The following is a 20,541-nucleotide window of genomic DNA, read 5'->3' on the forward strand; positions in this document are numbered from 1 at the left end:
CTCCTTTGGATCTGACGAGTGGTCCCAGAAGTCCCAAACCCCAAGATGATATACCCTCAGGTTCAGGTGGGAATGCCCAGTACCACCCCCAGGGCAGGGAGTTCCACAATGGATGATCTGACTTTGTGAGTCACGGGGTATTTTTGAAATCGTTGATGGCCCATTAGCAGACATGACCCCTTGGGCTGGGTGTGAAGCTGCTAATGCCTCCCCTGCAGGGAGTTATCACAGCTCCCGTCTCACAGCCTTCCAGCTTGTAACCTGAGGGCTCAGCTTTGCCCTGGGCAGCTGCTGCAAATGGCCCATTGTTAACAGTTCATAAGAAATGACATAGAGGGCTTAGAATACACAGCTTTGGTCACACCCACATGGTGATAAGCTGGTCCTGGCTGTTGAACTAGGACAGTACTCCTTCACAACTTTATAGACATATGTATCTTCCCAGTGTTTAAATGTACTTACAGTGGCTGCATACTTTTATGATGTCTTCAAGAACAGCACAAAAACCTGCTACTATCAACCTTACACACAAGATTTGACTTCTCTTGAAGCTTTCAGAAAGCAGCTCTCTTTTTCCTGATTTAATACTGTAATGACTATTAATTCCCTCTACATCATTTTACCAAAAGTCATTCTCAAAAAAAAGCTACTACGCTGTCACCTACCTGAAGGAGATGCCATTGACCAGCTGTCTGTGCGTACAGGTCTTGGATGAAAGAGATGAAGAAGTAGGAGACAGATTGAGTGGAGCAATTAGGCTGCTGATGATTTCACTCAGTTGCGCACTCTTGAAAAAAATTAAGCAAAATAAAAGACAGTCAGACTTTTATTCAGACTCAAAAGCTCAAAGGTCCTGCGGTTTTGTTGATTTCCTACACAGGATTCCAGTCACATACACCATGGAATAAACACATTTAGTTTCTTCCTGTGAATAATCAATGATTGCATGGCTTTTCTTTCACAATTATGCTCAGCTACACCTGAAGAACCACTAAAACAACACCAACAAAACCCTGAACAACCTGCCAAGGACATTGTTTATGCATTTGAGTAAGTAGCAGCAAAACACATTAGTGATCTTACTATTGAAAGCAAAGGTTTTTTTAAAGGGAAATCAGAACACTTCACAGCTGATATTACAACAGCTGCAGCCAGAGCTGGTAACTTGCCACTTGACAAGCATTTCAACAGGGCAGAAAAAAGGCCAACTGTCTATTCACTACATTTTATTCATTCAAAGTATTTTTCCTCTTAAAAGAATCCTCTTCATTGTTCACTGTACTTAGACAAAGGTGTTTTTACAAAAGGAAGTGTAACTACATGAGAACTATTCTAACCACAGAGAGAATGGATAAAATATTCTGGTATCCTCAAAACAGCAACAAGAAGCCCCATCACCATCACATCAAAACCTGAACTTTCAGAACTGCCCCAAAACAAATGCAGCCAATTTGTTAAGTCTAAGAGATACTCATTGTAAAGCAATGAATTGTGGACTGATTCCGGGGAACATTTCACAATTATGCTTTTGTTTTAAAACTTATACCTTAAAGGCTGACAATAAATGTAGCTTTCTTAGAGGAAATTATGTTCTGCACACTAAACAGAAATGAAATGCATCTGAAATGCCTTTTTGAAAGCTTTCACATTACTTTGTCTGATTTTCACTCAGAACTAAGAATGTTTAAAACACGAATTGCTAAAGGTTACCCAGTAAGTTTTCCTCATATTTTAATGTTACATTTATGCAGAAAGAGAAAGAACATTTTTTTTCCATTTTATTACAACTCACATATATTCTGTTCATTTTCAAATGATGCAGTCAGGTAAAAATTTCACATCAGAATAAAATACTTGGGGGTGGATATTGAAGCACAGAAATAGCAAGACAGTTACAAAAGGTCTGGATAAAGCAAACAAGATACCAGTAAAATATTTAGCACATTGATCTAAAGCCATTAAAAGAATTCAAACTGTAAGGAGCAAAGTCTCCACTGAATATACAAGCACAGAAACAATGGCACACTTTCAAAACACAAGGAAAAACATACATGTTTTTAAAAACTTGCATAGCTCTGGAAAGGACTTGAAAACAATATTAATTAAAACTGCCAGCCTCAGTCACTTCCATTTTATATGATTTTTTTTTTTGTTCACAAGTAAAATTATTTTTAACAAAGAAATACCTTAACATCAGACTGAAGAACTCTGGGAATATCTGTGAAGATACTTCAACCTACAGAACCACTGCTCCTAACACTGAACAAGAAGGAACTCAGACCCTTAGATTTAAGGTGGATTTACAGAACTGCTAGTCAAAAAGAAAACCAAACCCCAAAGTTTTTTGTGGTGTAAAGGGAAAAAATCCGATGTGATCTGTGATATGTTAAGTGAAGAACACCTTTACTTCCAAATAATTGACAGATCATCAAAGCCCTTGTACCAAGTTTGTGGCTACTTGGGGACCAGGAAACACATCACTGTGGCTTTAACTGTCAAATGTCTTACTGAAAAGTGTGTTCAACTCTCCAAGCAATCATCGAAGGAGGCAATTCATCACTTTCTAAAAATGCTCTTTGGTTTACCTTATGCAATTGCCAGCACTGAGCATACAAATTTCCTGTTTCATTGTTTCCTCATCCCTGGTTGTGGTGGATAAGAGCTATCAAACAGGGGAAGCATTTTAGGAACAACAAAATATGACTACCAAAGGCACGGAGATTCAGGAACAGGCACTAATACCTAAAGCTCCTTTTACTCCATTGACAAAACATGTGGATGACTAGAATTCACGTGGAGCAGCAGAGCAATGTGTTAATGCCCCACAGTGGCTTTGTCATGTTTGCTTTACACAAAACTGCATAAATTCATTCTGAAAACAAATTTCCTGTATCTCCTTCAGCAATGTGATTCTGTATGTTCTTTACGTACTTTCAAGCAGAAGAAAACTCTCCTGGAGTCTATAACATATTCCCTGGAATTAACCTTGGAAACCTTTGACCACAACAAAGTGGAACTCTGCTCACAACGACGACTCCACTAAGCCTGTTAAGTACCTGGAATTTCTTAGCTCCAAACTGGACTCCCATGATGCTTGAGAAGGCAGATCAACAACTACATTCTGGTGGGCCTTTTTTTTATTTCAAGTGCAACTTACCTCCACTGTCAGCTGTACTCTTCTATTTAATATAAGTATTTCCTGAAACAATCTGTGGCAACTTTACACTGACCCTGACTACAAAGCAGAGGCAAGTTTGTGGATGACTCTTGAAGTTATGTGGTTATTTGGATGGAAACAAAGCAGTAACACAGACAAACCACAAATAAAAACTTAATTTGTAAAGCTGGTGTACAATGTAGTTATTTAAGCTCATCAGTTCATCAGCATCCACTCTTCAAGACTGCAAAGTATCTTTCTTTTTGGAAGTCATCACCATGGAACCTGTCCTATTTCTGAAGTCAATCATTTGGCTCCACTGACCATTCAATTTTGTTTTACTTTACCTGTTTTTCTATGTTTCGTAAAAGCAGGGTAGGACTGCTGGGCGACATTTCAAAGTCATGCTCCGGCAAGGAATCCTGTCCCTCAATGGCAGCTTGCGAATTCCCTGTGGCGCTTAACAAAGCTTCTTGGTCTGTCAATTGTATTTGCTTCTTCAAAATGTCTTTTGGAAATGGGAATTCTTCTAAGATCACCATCCCCTAGACAACAGCAATTGAACATGGTTGACAACAGATTAACCTTCTGTGGTAGTTTTAGCCAGGCCTCAAATTAGCAGGCTCAGAGAATCTACGTAAATTAGGACAGACAGGAATCACCTGACCTAAGTAACCAAAGAAATATTTCATACAATATGATGCAAACCTGAGATATAAATACAGGAGTAAGAGGTGTTCGCTCAGTTCCATCACAGCCCAAGTAGAGACAAGACACGCAGCTGCTGTGCTCCTGTCTGGGCTCTGCTGCTGCTGCCACTACTTGCATTTTGTTTGAGTTTCAAAGAAGTAGAAACATTTCGTTGTTATACTTTGTGTTTCTTGCTGGGTGTCTTTTGGGGTGCTTATAAATCTAGAGTGATGGAATCTGTTTTCAGTGGGAAGTAGAAAATTGTTGTTATATCTAATTGTGTGTGTGTGATATGGTAGTTTGCTTTTAACTTTTTATTTTCTGTATAAATATATATATAGTCAGTTTAAGTTAAAATGTAGTTTGAGGGGGTTCTTTTCCTTTCCTCCCTTTTCTCAGCAGGGGGAGGGAAGCTCTGACACTGTGTTGGGCAGTTGGCATTTTGCCAGCTCAACCCAAGACACCTTCCTAAATCATTTTTAAGGGGCAATCAAACATGGCACATCTCTCTTAAATCCTCCCAATGGCTTTGGAGCACTTAAACTAGATTTTAAATACACTTAACAGCTAAAATATAGAAATAGTAGGCATTTTCCTTAATGAAAAGCTGCATCACTTACGCTACTCCTTATGGCAGTAATCACTCCAGTGTTACACCACTGCTTACCAATCTGTGCCAAAATTCAAATCAGAAATTCGTACTTACTATAGTATTATATGACCATTTGCACACTGATTTAAGGTGGTTTCTCTGTAAGAAACAACTACCCTTTGATCTGAAGTTGGTTTTAGTCTTTGCAGTTAGTAACTTTTGCAGAGGCATTTTAAAGTGCTCTATTTCTCTTACTCCTACCCATGTCCTAAGCAAAATATCAAGACACTTATTCTTCATGTAGCAGAGATTACACAATTCAAAACAAAAGCCTTTTACAATTTAATAATGGATTTTCTTTAAGGTGAGCACTTTTAGAGTTCCATAATTAGAGGTAACTATCTAATTATTCTACCAATGTCATTGCTTTTCAAGATCTTCTGCACAAATGTGGTGGTAGACACGGTGTGCCATCTGGAGTGCCACCCAACAAGATAAATATAACTTTATATGGTAGGGAAACAACAAAGTTTCATAAATGGGACTAGGAAAATAATACCCCTCCTGTGTTTTCTACATGAAAGATTAGAAAAATGGAAGTGTCAAATAGAATCCCAGGTAATGTTCCAGTTGGTTTGTTTTAAAAACTTTAAATGTTAAACAACATGCAAGCAAAAATAACTTTGTAACAGTCAAAATCAGATCAGTCTTCAAATAGTCTCTTAATTTGCCACTATCTTGAGCAAATTAATTTATTCTTCAGAAAAGGCTATCAAACCTCTCTTTTTCACAAGAGAAATGGAAAGAACTTGCTTTGAAGTACTATTACTCAAATATCAAGCAGATATTGAAGGAATGGGACCATTCAAATACACAGCCTCAAATTTATCTTTCTAATAAGAATATTCCTCTAAAATCAAGGAACAAGGAAGATTGTCATAATGTGAACAAAAGGAAGCCTTATTATTATTTCTTTAAGCAGGACAGATTTTGCTGTGGAAAACTAAGGACCCTGTCATTTTACTCAGACTTTGACTCCTGCCCCAGCAGCAACTTGCCTTAAAACATGAAAGCAAGTCTTAAAGAGACTTCAAAGGGGAGACTAGGAGAAAACATGAAATTGTCCTGTTCTCATTGTGTCTTTAACTTACTCCCTTGTTTGAGCAACAAATTCAAAGCTGCAAACAAAGATATTCTCTAAAAACAAACATGCTTGAAAACTCACTTTAACACCCACAAAGGGCACAGATCCTCAGTGTCCATCAAGTCAGTGCTAGATTTTTCACACAGGTGATCATCTGTGCTTTTCCATTTACAGTCAGTGGTCATAAATCCAGACAGTATGATACTATGAAAAGTACATTCAAGGAAATTCAAGTAGAGATCTAATTCTGGTTTGTCACAACAGGAGGACAAGCTACCTCAACAGCTTTAAACTCCCTTAGAATTTAAAATCTTTTTAATAAAGGAACAACAGGTCATGACCACAGAGCGTCTAAAAGGTCTGACCCAGATTCTGAGATCAGAGGAACAGGAAGACACACATGAAACGTGGTGAAAAGAGGGACACACACACACACACACACACACACACTCTTCCACTAGAATTCTACTTTCTGTAGTTTCAGAAACCTGCTTACCAAGTAAGGAAAGAGAAAGCAGAAAAGGGAGGAAAAATGACTATATAAGAATTACAATTTAAGTGGGTTACAACCAGTAGGCTTTGGCCATGACTGCCCTCTCTCCCAAATGGAATTGTTTCGTTTTGCAGATATGGATTTTTTTAAATGGAAGGACTCAAAAGATTCAGAGCTGCTACTTCTGTGTGTGTAGAGATGGAGACGATACATTGTAGGCCAGGAAACAGCCCACAATTTACTCATCTTCCTTCCTATTGCATTACAGTGTTCAAGGACTGGCATTTTGCTTGAAATCATTGTTCACTGGCTATGAATCACATTTTTTTCCATTCAAAACACATGAAAACCACTCTGAAACCACTAAAAACAGCATACAAATTCTAATGATATTGTGTAACTCCTTTGCAGCCACTAAATGAAAACAGAAAGCTCTTCTCTTAGCCCACATGTCCTTCTGTAGCTGCTGCACTGGTGCATTGCAAACATGTGCACAAAGAAGTCCAATCTCAAGAAAACAGGTGCCTACTTTCACTATGGGACACAATGCCAAACACCAAATACCACAGCTGGTAAAAGGGGCATGAAGTTTATAAAGAGGAATGTCCCTAAAAATCTCCAGCAGGAAGATGACCAGGCTCCAAGCCAATGTACCACCTAATGCTAAAAAAATGCATTACTAAAAGAATGTTCTTCCTCTGACTTCTCTGGTATTCCTTTCTCCATCTTCTGTAGCTCATCAGACATTCTGAAGGCTGACAGCTTTCTGCATGTACGTGGTATTTAGGGTTACACTAAAACACAGGCATTCTCACTCTCTACCAAAATACAAAATCTTCTTTCACTTCTGTGGGCACAGACCCTCAAACAAAGGCTCTTCAATTCTTTGGTAAAGAAAAACCTGACTGGGGAAAAGTTGGGTATGAAAAGAAGGGCTTTGAGGGCAAAAGGAGAAGAGGGAATAAATTTTCTTTATGTCTTCAGAGGGAAATGCTCTTTGGGGTGATTTACTTCTGCTTTTAAACTCTGAAGTCTGAAGCATCTCTGCCTCCTCTCAATCTGTGCTTATCTGACTCCAACACAGACAAGACATGAGGCTCATCAATGGAGAGTCCAAGGGCTCTCTTCTAAAACCCCCCATTACCACATCACCAGAATTATCACAGGTTTGGCTTCTTGTACATGAGAATGACCTGAGGAACCCATTAAACTCTCAGCTAGATTATTAATGTTTTAGGAATGTCACTTTCCCACTGTCTTGCCAGTTCAACACAAAAACTAGTACATGAATTACACACACTGGAATTTTAGTAATAATTAATCCTTGACCTGTTCAAAGTGCTGTACAAACATTAACTGCTAATCTTCAGAACAAACACACACTGAGAGTAAGAAAAAACCCACCCTAAAAGCCCACAACATAAAAATGAATAACCAACCATCCTACCTGAAAACCAAATCTTGCCACTTCTGCAGAGGGAAAAACTAATGTGGTCAATGAGTACTTTGTGCTGGGCCCCTGAAAGCCACAAGTCACTACCTATCACAAACAGGAAGGTACTATTCCCAAATTCCAGTCCTATACCAGTGCCTTTAGGGTACAATACTTTTTATCTCCTGATGTCTTTCCCATTAACTTTCCATGTGATCACAGACAGAAGAATTGTAGGGCAAAACAAACAACAACAACAAAGAACTAAACAAATAAGTAATACAAGAAACACTGTCAAAACATGATTTGAAATGCCCATTTATGATCTTACAGACAATACCTTGGTGGCACGTATCTGCCTGTGAAGGTCAGTTAGTTGTTGGATTTTGTATTCTAGTTCTGAAATCTGGGCTTGAAGCCATGTCCAACGGCTGCCAATTCTAGCTCTGTCTGCAAGCCACTTCCATTCAGAAGTGTAGCTGCTGTGAAGACAAAATGCTGGTTAGTCCAAAAATAAAGATAACCACATTTGCACAAGAACATTTTCGACAGCTGCTCTGCCCCATGTTCAAGCATCTGAGCTGCTTTCAGAAGGTACCTGATTATATCCATCTAGTTTCACATCAGCTTATTTCTATCGTGACAGAACTTGCCCAAACCAGTACAATCCATGTTCACTGGCTATTCCCAGGTTCAGCCAGTTTTCTGTTCAGGATTATAAAACTTGGAGCTGGATAAACTATCAAACTGTATCAATTAAGGCTGATTACAGATGTGTAAAGAATTCCAGTAATTCCACCAGCAAGAATCCAAGCTCTTACACCACACTTCCTCCCACAAGCTTTTGCAAATACTGTTTGCTAACAATTGGAATCTCACAAAACACCATCCAACAATGATGAGGTAGATATCAGGTCACTGCCCAAAAACCCCAACTAAATAGTTTAGGTTTCTTTTATTCAAGCTATTTTATAAATACAGCTGTGTCAGTTTAGTATAGTCAGGTCATTATTACTGCTGTTTAAAATAGATGTATTTTGTAACACAAACAATCTGCCTCCTGGTGCTTGACACTGTGCTTGGCTTCATTTTACTATGCTGAATTCATCACTGGTAACAGCAAACATTAGTCAACCTACCAATTAAGCAAATGAATGACACAGTGGTAACACTTAACATACAATTTTAATATTAATAAGTTTAAGCAAGTAACAACACAATGCAATATTTTAGTACAGAACTTCCACTACTATCATTATCTCAGTTTGTTTATTTATTTACATAAAATGAGTGGTGTTTTTTCCCCACTAAAGTTGACAAGTGGCTAAAAGAACTGTAAAAACAAAATGAAACTTCTGGGAAATAAGGGCTTTTACTCAAGTTATTGGGATAACTACTGGATCTAAACCCTGGATGACACTGTATGTAAGCTCTGCAGAGATAGAAAACATGATCTCCTGTTCCCCAGGCAATGAGCAGCACTGAACTGGCACAGGAGAATCACACAAGTGTAATTGTTTCATGCAGAATTTTGTGTCAACTACCTCAACAATGAAGGAAAATTATTACAGCACTTTGGGAAAAATGCTAGACATGTCCTGGCATGACTAGAGAAACACCAAATTTGAGAATTCTTGTATTTTCAGGGCAAAGATTATAATACACCACATGACTCAGAATTTCAGAACTTCCAGTCTACTTAAGATAGCATAAATACTAAGAATAGGCAGTCTCTGGTATATCCCCTCTAAAATACAAAATTTCCTCCCTTTTTAACATAAATCCTCCCACATAATTTACCACCAGCTTAAACTCACTCCTCCATCAACAAAATGAATGTATGAAATTAGACAGGAGATTGAAATGTCCCATTTAAATCCAAATTCTATGTCATAGCAATGTGGGCTACAATCAGAAAGGAATTCAAAGAACTCCCTAACTATGTATCATAATAAATTGCTTACATTTTACATATTCTACTAGTAATTTTCTCTTAGGAAGAAAAGGCATATGAAGCTGTCTCGTGAATATCTACTTTTCAGACAACCCCTTTTTATTTATGTTTTCCCATTCTTACAAGCAAAACCAGTCCTGGTTACTTATGCTTTAACCAGGTCTCACCAACAAGAACTTCTCTAGGATTGACAGCTTTGCATGTTTGTGGTCCTGGAAGTCATAAAATACACTTTGCAGGGACAGGGAATGAATCTGAATTCCTAGTTTTCAGTTGTTCACACAAGTGTGGTGGCTGGAATAGTAAGGATTTATCTCAGGACCCTGGGCTGGCATAAAGCTAGTCCTAAGAAAAACCTGCTTAATGGGGCTGTTATAAATAACTTAGTTAATAATTTTAACAAAAAAGTTGTATGGGAATAAAGAGGATAACTGAGAAAAAACCTACAGAAGTGCTGAGGTGCTTGTTTCTGCTCCTTTCTCAAAAGCCAAATGAACAAATGAGCAACAAAACCCCACAAACCAGGACACTGTAACAAGAAAGCCCAGGAGAAAGGAAAACCATACTGAAGAAACCACACTGACAGACTTGTCTTTCAAGCCAAATGAAACAATCTGGGGAGAAAGGTGAGCTACTCTCAAACACAAGGCAGGGAGCAAATGAGAAAAAATAGAAAAATACCCTGCACATAGGTGGGAAACCAGAAGCAGAATGGAAAGGGCCAGAGCTGGTTTTATGTCCCCTACACTGCATGAAATCAGCACGGCATAAGGGAGTCCATAATCAATACCCAACCACAGCTGAGAGCATCAGGACAGTTAAATGTTGTAACCTTAAGATAAATAAATCATATCCTCTGTATTTACTGTCTCACATATAAAACAGGAATCCTCTGCAAAGTTACATCACAAGTTATTTTTAAAAAATTAGTTTGAACACAGTATTAAAACTTGAATTAATTGCATTCACTCTTGAATACCTTATGAACATTTTTGCTTCATTTTAAAACACTATACAAGTATTTCTTAAGGCTTTAAATTGTACTATATAATTAAAATAACAGAATTTAATTACACTGTGTAACGATGTCCTTAGGCCCCACTCTAAGGAAAAGTTTCCACTGAACTAAGCACAAACATCTTAAGCTCAGGCTTGGTCTGAGCAATTTTTGCTTCTCCCTCCTGGCAGCCCCAGCTGCCCTGTGGCCACTGCCTGCACAAGGACTTGGGGAGCTACACAGTCACAGGGATTAGAGAGGTGCTCCTGTTAATGTCAACTTCAGAGGCAGGGAGAATGAAGCCAGTTTAAGTCTAGGTCCCTTTCCCAGTTTTAATGTCTTGCGGATGTGATAAGAGGCAAGAGCACTGTTGAACTCTGTTCCCATCTCTATCACTGATATTTCTCTTCAAATTACTTAGTAAAGCTTGTAACTACTCAGAAGAAGATAAAATCATTACAAGCGAACTGTTTGCATGCAAAGTAATGTGGTCACTTGAGTGACAAATGATAAATCACTATTTCAAGTAAAAAAAAATCATTAAACCCCTCCCTGTAAATCTGTTCCTGGCATGCTAGAGAGTAAAGCTCAACATTCACTCAGAAAAGAAAGCGGTTTCAAGGTGGTTCCAGAGAATTCATTAATTCTGGAAATCCAGAGAAGAAAAAACCCCCAAACAAACAAACAAAAAAAAACAACCACAAAGAGTTAGAAAAATAACCAGGCCTGTTACTGAAGGAGGGAGTGAGAGCAGGTGCTAAAGGAGAAACTCCTGCTCTGGTTCTCTGTTGGGAATGAGACAAAAAAAAAGAAGTTTCTGTCTGTCCCCCTTCCTGTGTGCTCCTTCCGCAAAGCATCTCTACTTGGTTTCTATGTTTTCGACTCTAACGTCAAACACCATCCACAGGAATTCCAGAGTCATTCTGCTGGCAACTTAATATGAACCATGTTACACTCACAAAGTTTCTCATGATCAGTACTGTGGCACAGTGGAATATTAAATCTGCATATAAACTTACTGCTCTTGCAATGACTCTAAACCTGCAGGTGATTTTCTGCATTTGTTCAGGACTATTAGAAAGGAACAGAGCCACAGTGACTTTGTATGAATAAAACATCTCCTTTAAGTTTGCCCTAGAAAACATATGCTGGAATTGCACGAGAAGCAAAATTTGTTTCCATGTGAGTTACCAGCTTGAGTCTCCATTTTGGTTGGACTGCAGGGGTGTCAATCCTGCACAACGTGCAAGAGAAGGAAAGAACAAAGAAAGAAAAACAAAAAAGCCATAAGGAGTGCAGACACAAATGCAGACAGTCAAAGTATGATCAAAAATATAACTAGGAGCAGATGCTGAGGCTGTACTTGGGCATCCCAAAGTATGGAAAAGAATTCAGCTGGGGATCATCAGCACCAGCACAGGCAGTAGAAGCATTTCATCAAAGCTGCTTGATTCTGCTGAGACTGAGGAGGCAAGTGAAGACCACTAAATACTGCTATTACAGACAGTACCATCGCGGGAACTGAAACAAGTTTGTGGTCATGACCTAAGGACAGAATACAAGGACGAACCACTCAGTACTCTCACCTTCCCACAAAGAGAACAAACCATGTTTTAACATAACCAAACAAACACGGCAGAACACAACAGGACTCTGAAAAACACTTCCAGTGCCTCCATTGTGTTGTGGGTGAGATTTATGTCTTTCCAATAGCTAAGATCAGCTTGCCCATAAAAACAAACCCAAGCATCCTGAATGCAAAGAGGAACTGCTAACCAAGATAAAATTGCTGTGCTACACACACTTGTTTGGCTTTTGTGAGAAGGGACGACATTTAAACCTTTAAGCATATTTCATTTTTGTAAGGAAACAAAACCATAAGTCTGAAAACAGTTCATAAGTGATGAAGAAGAAACACAGTGGTGTTTGAAATGTACCAAACATACAGAACCTGGGATTGACAGTAAGTATCCAGGACAGTTGATTCAAACTGGTGTGGATGAGCATAGGACAGCCACGTGCTCACAGCAAGATTCTCCAGAAGTATCTTATATCCTGAAAACTAAAAGGAAACGACGATCTTCCAATCTCGTAACTCCCAGTGTGAACAAGTAACGTGCCCTGCCATGGCACGTCTGCAGGGACAATGAGAGGATGCTTCCAGCTGAACAGGAAAAGAGCATGCTTGCAACAGACCCACATCAAAACTCAAAAAAATATGTTTTCCAACCCAAAACACAGACTCCTTCCAAAACGTTTCAAACAACACCAACGTTTTCAAGTTACAACATTCTTAAACACGAACAAGCCAGAGAGCAAGGCACCCACGTAGTGTGGGTGGGGAAAAAAATTCTCCAGTTTCAAAATTCGGCAATTAACATAAGAATGGCAGTTGTTCCTGACATCCTCTCACACTTAGGTTTCTATTAAGTCTCTTAACACAGTATATTCTGCTCTTTCTGCCAGGTGATGTTCCCTTCACTTAATCCACATTTTTCTGCCATCCAGTTTTCAGATAATTTAGTCCTTAAGTGACCTCTACCATCCTTCTGCTTTATCTCCTCCTCTCACTGGGAATCACACAGCAGTGAAGTATCTGGGAGCAAGAAGCTGCTCATAAACCACAGAAAGACTACCCTCAGGATAAAGAGCTGGAAGTCAGTGAAAACAACAGCAGAAGTTTATAATTTTTGTGAACAACTGACCACTGGAAACTGAAAAACAAACAAACAAAAAATTTCAAAGTTTCACCAGTCTTTAAATCCTACCCAGATATCATATGACTCACCATGAAATTCACAAGACTTAAAACGCCGGAAAAAATCAGACATCCCCCAATTCTCTTGGGAAGCTCACTCAGTTGCACAAAACGACAAAACAGTTCATATTGTCCACATGGCACTCTGTCTGTCACAAATGCTCATCACTAGTATGGTGGGGGGTGTCCCTCCAGAACTGGAGCTGAAAGACTGTTACCGTTCTGAGCAGCTTCTTAATTTCACACCAGCATTAGTCAGCTTTCCTGTGACTACACATGGCAGTACTCAAAAAGCAGCTGTCCTGAACACAAGTATTTTCTTGCAAGCCATTAAGGTGAGCACAGGGCTTCTAATACTTTCTGTCAGCATGCCAGTGAAATTCAAAACGTCCATTTCTCTTCTCTGTAGAGACACTGACAGTAAATAAGAGATTACCTATGAAGACTTCATGATACAACATGAAACATTTTAAAAAGATAAATTCAGGCATGTAGTGCTTGTATTTTAGATAATTTTATCTTGATTTTACTCATGAGATAAAGTGCCCACTCCCAGCCAAAATTTCCAACACTTGTAATGGCTGAACAAGCACATCTAACTATGAAATGACCCGTAAATACTTTCTCAAGGACTAATTCTTCAGCACACCTACTCAATGTTTGTTTTCAGAATGAACCAACTTCAGTTGCTGCTGAAGTACTGACTCCCCCGGATCAGTGAACTGTTAAATCCATAATAACTATGTAATAGAAAAAACACAGTGAGTGCCGTTTTATGAACTCGATCTCTTCTATGCATTCCAGAGTGCTAACAAGATTAAAAGAAACTGTAACAAATTCTGTCCTCTAGTTATAGCTGATCAACACTACACAAGAAAACACTATTTACTGTGACAGTTCACTCTCAACCTTCGCTCAGACCATCTAAGATCAATATGCCACAATATGCACCAAACCAAGTTATGCATCCCCTACTCTCCCCTCCAAAACAACCAATCAGGGGAAGTTCTCTGTCACTCAAAATTATCCTGCTGTCTCTGTGAAGACCTACAGCCAGGTTATTCTTCTTGACCTTCTGGGGTTGCCGTCTTTGGTGTTTAACAGCAATTTGTACCTGGCAGACATTCTCCTCTGAAACACTACACAGCTTCCCAGCAGATGGGTTACAGTTCTCCCTGGCATCTACAGACATCAGCCACTGCTGATCACAACAATGCCTGGCACCCATGCCTGGTCCCACCATCCCTGACACACTGAGGGCATTTAACACTTCCACAATTGCATTCAATAACATATGTTGATACTAACACACAATACTTATCTTCCCAAACAAAAAAACCCTGTATCCAGCTGAAAATTTCTGCTGTGCTATCAGGCCTGAGGAATTTATGCAGTAACACCTGAAATTATCAACATAGCTGTGATTTTCCCTTGAAGAGAAAACACATGGTCTACAGAACCAGAGTCTGAGGGGAATATTAAACAGCAACAGAGTAAGATTTTTACATCTTTTGCAAAACAGTTTAGAAGGGATAGTGGGAAGGAGAGAAGAGGAAAATCAGTATTTAGGAGAAAAAGGCTGTAGAAGAAAACCATCAATATAGAAAGGGAGTCTCTACACTTGGATACCGTAGCTCAGGCGAGGTTTCATAAGAATTTTCAAACTGGTGCTCTACATGTTTCCTCATCTGAGAAATCACACCTTCCAGACTCATAAGATGCCACAGCCAGTAAGTGCCTCCTACGTGGTTCCTGCAAAGAATCACTCAGCTACTGATGGGTTTTATATTAGAAACTGAACTGTTACACTCGCACTGAATTGTTAACTCTGCTTATGGCTCAAAAGAAGAAATTAAAAATTCAGCTCCTTAAAAGAGTATTGTTACAGTGCTGAACTTTTCCAATAGCTGGCTTCACAACCTAGTAGGAGCTTTTCATCTCCAATTCTGTTTACGTAACTCTTTAGAGCTGTTAATGATAAAAAGCCAAAGTGGTTGGTGGGGGAGGGTTCAGTTAAAATATTAATTGCCCAAGAAGTAAAAACCTGCAAAAGGTAAACAACCAGCACCATTTCCTCCTAATACAAAAAAAACCCCCAAAACATAACACCACTGCAAATTGTATGTCTGCCAATGCATTCTGTTACAAATATTTTAATTTTTAAGACTCCACTGGCTGCCCCAGCACTCACTTCTTCTACTAACCCTTGGCATACTGTACATCAGTCCAATAGGGAACAGAGAAGTTTGTAGTGCTAACACACTGAGAAATTTCTGCATGTTCATTTCTTTAGGATGTTCTTCAGGAACAGCAGGGCTGCCTGGAAACAACCTTCTTTTCTTGCCTTTGAAATGGCACAATGTTAACAGACTAACAACAAAACACCAGGAATTAGAAATTCTCTGAAAGTATTACACAACTGCCCTTGAAAAAGAAATCAAGAAAGTAGTGCTGAGTTGCAGTCCATGCTCAACAGAAAACAAGGCAGAGCTTATGAAATGTATTCCCTTAAAGATCTGTGCAAATGAAACATTGTAACAGCCCACCAGCAGACTATCAATGCTGCATCCTGTGCCATCACAGGTTGGTTCCAAATCTGAACACACATTCTGACAAGGAAAACGTGGGTATGGCATTCATGTAAGCTCCAACTCCAGCTTGTAACACTCATTATATACATATGTAAAATGGGTAAGAAGCATATTCTTTTTTGAGACATTCTGAACAGACAACTAACAGATGATCCAGGACTTGGAAGCTGGATGCACTGGAAATCCACAGCAGGTTTTTGGTAGCGGAGGTGCTGCAGCCCTACAGAACAGGCTAGAACTGTCCCATCAGGGACTGAGAGTCAGGCAGAGCTGAGGCAGGTGGGGAACCCACAGTGGAGGAAACCGATGAGAAATGAGGAGGAGCAACAGAGGTACCAACACACACTGGCCTCCATTTCTGGCAACGTGCCTTACTGTCAGGTAGTGTGAGCACTGTGCTCCCTTGGGAGCAGAATGCTGTGGGCAATGGGCTACCAGGAGAGCTGGAAGGAGGCCGGAATGCTGCTCTGGGTGGCAGGGCAGTTGGGCAGAGCTGGGACGTGTCCCACTTCAGGCCTCGACCCAGACCCACATCAAGTGTGAGACCCAAAGGAAGTTGCAGAGGGGCTGAGCCCCCACCACCACTGCCCCACTGGGGACCCTGCCACCTGTCCTGGGGACATGGGACACCCTGGGAGAGCAGAAATCAAGGCTGTCAGGCCCCCCTGCAGTTGCTGCAGGCATGATGTGAGTACGTAATAGAGGAGGAGCCAAATAGTACTTGTCTGTCTGCTCTGCAGGGCAAGGATGGAGTTTGTTGTGAGTTTAAATCCTGCAAATCAGTCTTGCAGGGACAAGGCCTGGGGAGTATAATGAATGTAGGTTTGGACAGTCTGGTGTTTGTGTGTTTTGTAGGAGCCTGGGGTTGAGTTTCACTGGGTTTTACTGCTGCCTAGTCCTCCCCCATGGGCTGGGAGGAATTGGAGCTTATAGTGCATGTTATTCAAACACAGACCTTCAGGTTTATTTTTTTCCAATACCAGAACCAGTAATTAAAAGTTTGCTAGTTGAAAATGCTATTTATTTAAATTCCCCAACAAAAACATCTTCTCACAACAGCTGGACAAAATGTTTGGATGAAAATAATTCACAGCTATTTCAATTTTAATAAAAGAGAGCACAGGTCAATGTATTTAAATTCAACATCTAAAGTTACATTCCTCACCCATATTTGGCAGTAGGAATGAAACCCCATTATAGGAGAGCATCCCTATTTTGAGAAGTCTTTATGTACACTTTTTATTTCATGTGAAAAGGAAAGCATTTAGATTATTTCCTGTATCAGAGGCCCAATGTACACTGATTTTCAAAGGCACTGGAAGTATCCCTTTGAAGTAGATTCTCACAAAATCAGTGTTAGCTATAAAACAAAACAACGCTGCATTTGCTTTACATGAAGTTATAAAGACAGTTACCTGTTGTTTGTAAACAAGTTTTTTAATTAAAACAAAACACATTTCACAGCTTAGAAAAAGAAAAAAGCCATCCAAAATTGCTGGTTAATCAGCAGTTGACATCAAGCACCAAACTCTTCTTGTCTACTATTTAATTAAGCATGCAAGGTTAGATGTATACACATAGGTGTCTGCTTACGAGATTTGCTGCTCTACTATGGTGATTGTGTATGAAAAGGTTCATAAGAAGAGTAATGCCAAGTTTTTATTTAATATGCATTCAACACCCATCTAACTCAAAAGCTTTGAAATTCCCAGCTCTGAGATTCCCTTGCAGGCTACAACCTGTAAAACCTTCTGCCTTTCATTAAAACCCTTCAGTAGCAGCAAAAATATTTATGTAATTACAGGTTAGAAATTATAATCCTTACCCACAAGGACATTTCTCTGGTATTCTAAGAAGTCTTGCTCAAAAGCAGGTTTTTATTTCTCTACGTGAGATCTCTAAAGCAAATCAGTAAATGCATGTGGGACCATAAAGAAGTTGTAAATCCATCTAACAGAAATCCAGCCAAGTGAGGTTAAATATATTCTGAAATAATACATGTATCTCTAGTGTGAAAACAAAAGGTAATATAAAGCTATCTTTTCTTTCATTCCCTGGTAACAATTCTCCCACATTGTAGTGACAGAAGCCAAGAATTGAGAGAATGGAATTCTTGGAAAACATAAACATAAAACATTTTGAAGTCAGCATATGATTAGCACCTGTGAATCTACACTTGAATTCAAAACCCCTCACATTAATCTCCAATGCACATAAAACATTTCCTGGACTCGTAAACTAAAAAAAACCCCAAACTTAAAAACTGGGAACAACTGGTGCTTAGTGGATAAAAGCAGTATTTAGTCCTGGCAGACTCTCTTCCTCTCCTTCCCAAATCCAGAATTCAGTTCTCATATCATGTATGAAGTGAAATTACAGCTCAGAGTGGAAAATTAGGACTTGGCCTTGCAAACCCAAACAGCCTTCCTTTGTAACACAGCTCGAAGACATGTAATAAACCACAGCAGTGCTGTCTGTAGGGAGGCCTGGAGAACTGCATTGATGTTGCTCAATTAGCCATGAGAAAAAATGCGAGAAAAAATGAAAAATAATCCAGAACAAACCTATTAGATCTGGAGATACTAGTCATAATATTTTCTTCCTTCCTATAGTCTCCTGGCCTTACTGCTTCCCTCCTCATCGAGTATTTGTACTAGTAACAGATTTCCCATCTTCTCTCTTCCCAACTAGTAATTTAAGAGGGGAAAAAAAAAGAAAATAAAAATATTTACAATCCCTTCACATTCATTATAAAAGTTTCCAGGCACAATAAACCCCGTGGGCACGGAAAAATACAAGTGTGTCTTCATCAGGCTTGAAGTTGATGAAGGATAATCAGTAAAACATGTTCAGAAATCAGAGGAAAAGCATGAAAAACATTTCAGAGGGTAAAAATCCCACCAAATGATGCAAAAGGATTGTATTCGGACTGGGGAAGGAAAACTGGGGAAACAGGGCACAGGACTTTTCATAAGGAGAAAGAGCTACTTATTTTGCAGAAAAATCTATTGCAAGCCGTTTTTCTGTCTAATCAATTAGGTGCAGGTATTACATGGAGTGAGCAGCTGTGCCTTGCAAAGAACCCCAGTGATGTATCTGACTCTGGCAGATCTCAGACATCAGTGTATGCAGAAGAAAAACTCTGCACCCTGTAACTTTAAAGGTTTCCCAAATAACCACCTGAGCAGCACAGCTCTTTGTGGTACATTGGACTTCCACCAACATCAGGAACACAAAAAATACACCAATAAGGATGTGGATTGGCCTGGCCAGATACAATACACAGCTTCCAGAGCAGAGCTGTGCTGCTGAAAAACCTTTGAGTTCACATCTCCCCTCCATTTCACCTTGCTTGAAATCTGTGACCATTCTATGGATAATCTTTCATCTTCATGACCACAAAGATCAACAAGTTTCAAGTAAAATCAGCTGCTGAAACGTTGTCTGTGTTGGAGTTCAACTGTTAGTTGTGAATTCCTAACAAAATACTCATGGTCAGCTTCATGATGCCTTCCTTGGCCCTCCCTCTGCTCCAGGTGCCAACACCTAATGGGGGGCCAGCCAGTAGCAACCAACAGCTGCCTCTGAGAAACCGGACAGAAGGACCACCACATCCTCTGTGTGGTGCCTCGGGAATTTTCTACACCCAAAGGATGGAATGGTACTGAAAGACACTACAAATTACTGATGGAAAGTGAGCACTTTGCCAAAAAAGCTTTCATGAAAACTGACAAGTTAAAGACATTCATGAGCTGACAGTAGCAGCAAAATGACAAAAGTCCTGAAGACAGCAAACTGTTTTTTTCGCATTTCTTTTCAGCAAATACTCAAAGAACAAAGCATGTTTTGATTAGGCTTGTGAAATCGGATGAGGCTTTCCAATTACTCCAGGAACTAAGGAAGTTCAGTAAGTACTGTGAGTGAGTCATCAACTAGAATAAATTGCCATCACCAGCAGACCAAAGATCCTTCTTTTCTTGAGGACAGAACCAATGTAAGGGAGGAACAATGGACTAAATATCTCGTAACAGCTATTCGCCACTAAACAACAAAGGTATTGAAACAGATAAAGACATTCTTACCTGAGCCACAAAGCACTGAGATACAGCTCAGAAGAGCTTATGTCAACACTCATGGGGCAAAACTCTTTTCAGGATAATGAGAATGAACAGGGTTAAAATGCTAAAAATAGTTTTTTCCTAGTGTGAAGAACTGGAGCCAGAATCAACTTCTCCCTCTTGATAGGCTCCTCCCCACTTTGCACATTGGATTGACACTCACTGCCCGCCACAAAAGCATAAAGAGCACACCAGTCATGACAAAAAACAAGTCACCAGAGTGATTATACTCTCAAGTCTAATGCAATCAGTACACTGTGATATGGGCAAAATCAAATCATTCTTTCCATTCATCACTGCATTACTAGACCATTATGGTATCTACAGTTAAATATTATGAAGAATATCACAGAGGAATTCAGTGTGAAACTCCTCGTTATGAAAAATAAAAGTCACAGATGAGGAAATTAGTATTCTCCAAGCCATATAGTCACATAGTTCCTGGAAAGCACTTTGGAGGCAATTCCAGAGGAGAGAAAGGCATTTTGAAGAATGTTAAGTCCACTTAACAGAAATAAAAATGGATGTTAACTTTGTTTCTTTTGTCCAGGTGAAAGGCAATCCAAAGGGCCTTAAAGTAGCAAAGCTCAGGAAACAGTTTATCTCACCAATTTA

The 20,541-nt window shown here is 39.5% G+C and overlaps 1 protein-coding gene across 8 annotated transcripts in view; it reads right to left on the reverse strand.

The window, feature by feature from the left end:
- The window catches only part of KANSL1L (KAT8 regulatory NSL complex subunit 1 like), a 65,524-nt gene that overhangs the window by 35,410 nt on the left and 9,573 nt on the right, over positions 1-20,541 (reverse strand). For 6 of the 8 annotated variants that reach the window (XR_011698369.1, XM_071561734.1, XM_071561731.1 and 3 more), the window contains exons 3-5: positions 7,849-7,990; positions 3,505-3,702; positions 666-787 (exon numbers count right to left, since the gene is read on the reverse strand). Coding sequence is in view for 7 of the 8 variants with exons in the window: in XM_071561734.1 (XP_071417835.1) it covers positions 666-787; positions 3,505-3,702; positions 7,849-7,990 (462 nt within the window). In the remaining variant the exon portion in view is untranslated. The remainder of the gene's footprint in view (positions 1-665; positions 788-3,504; positions 3,703-7,848; positions 7,991-20,541) is intronic. The other 2 variants (XM_071561733.1, XM_071561736.1) reach the window with 2 other exon arrangements.

This window comes from Pithys albifrons, chromosome 8 (assembly GCF_047495875.1).
Source record: "Pithys albifrons albifrons isolate INPA30051 chromosome 8, PitAlb_v1, whole genome shotgun sequence".
NCBI lineage: Eukaryota > Metazoa > Chordata > Aves > Passeriformes > Thamnophilidae > Pithys > Pithys albifrons.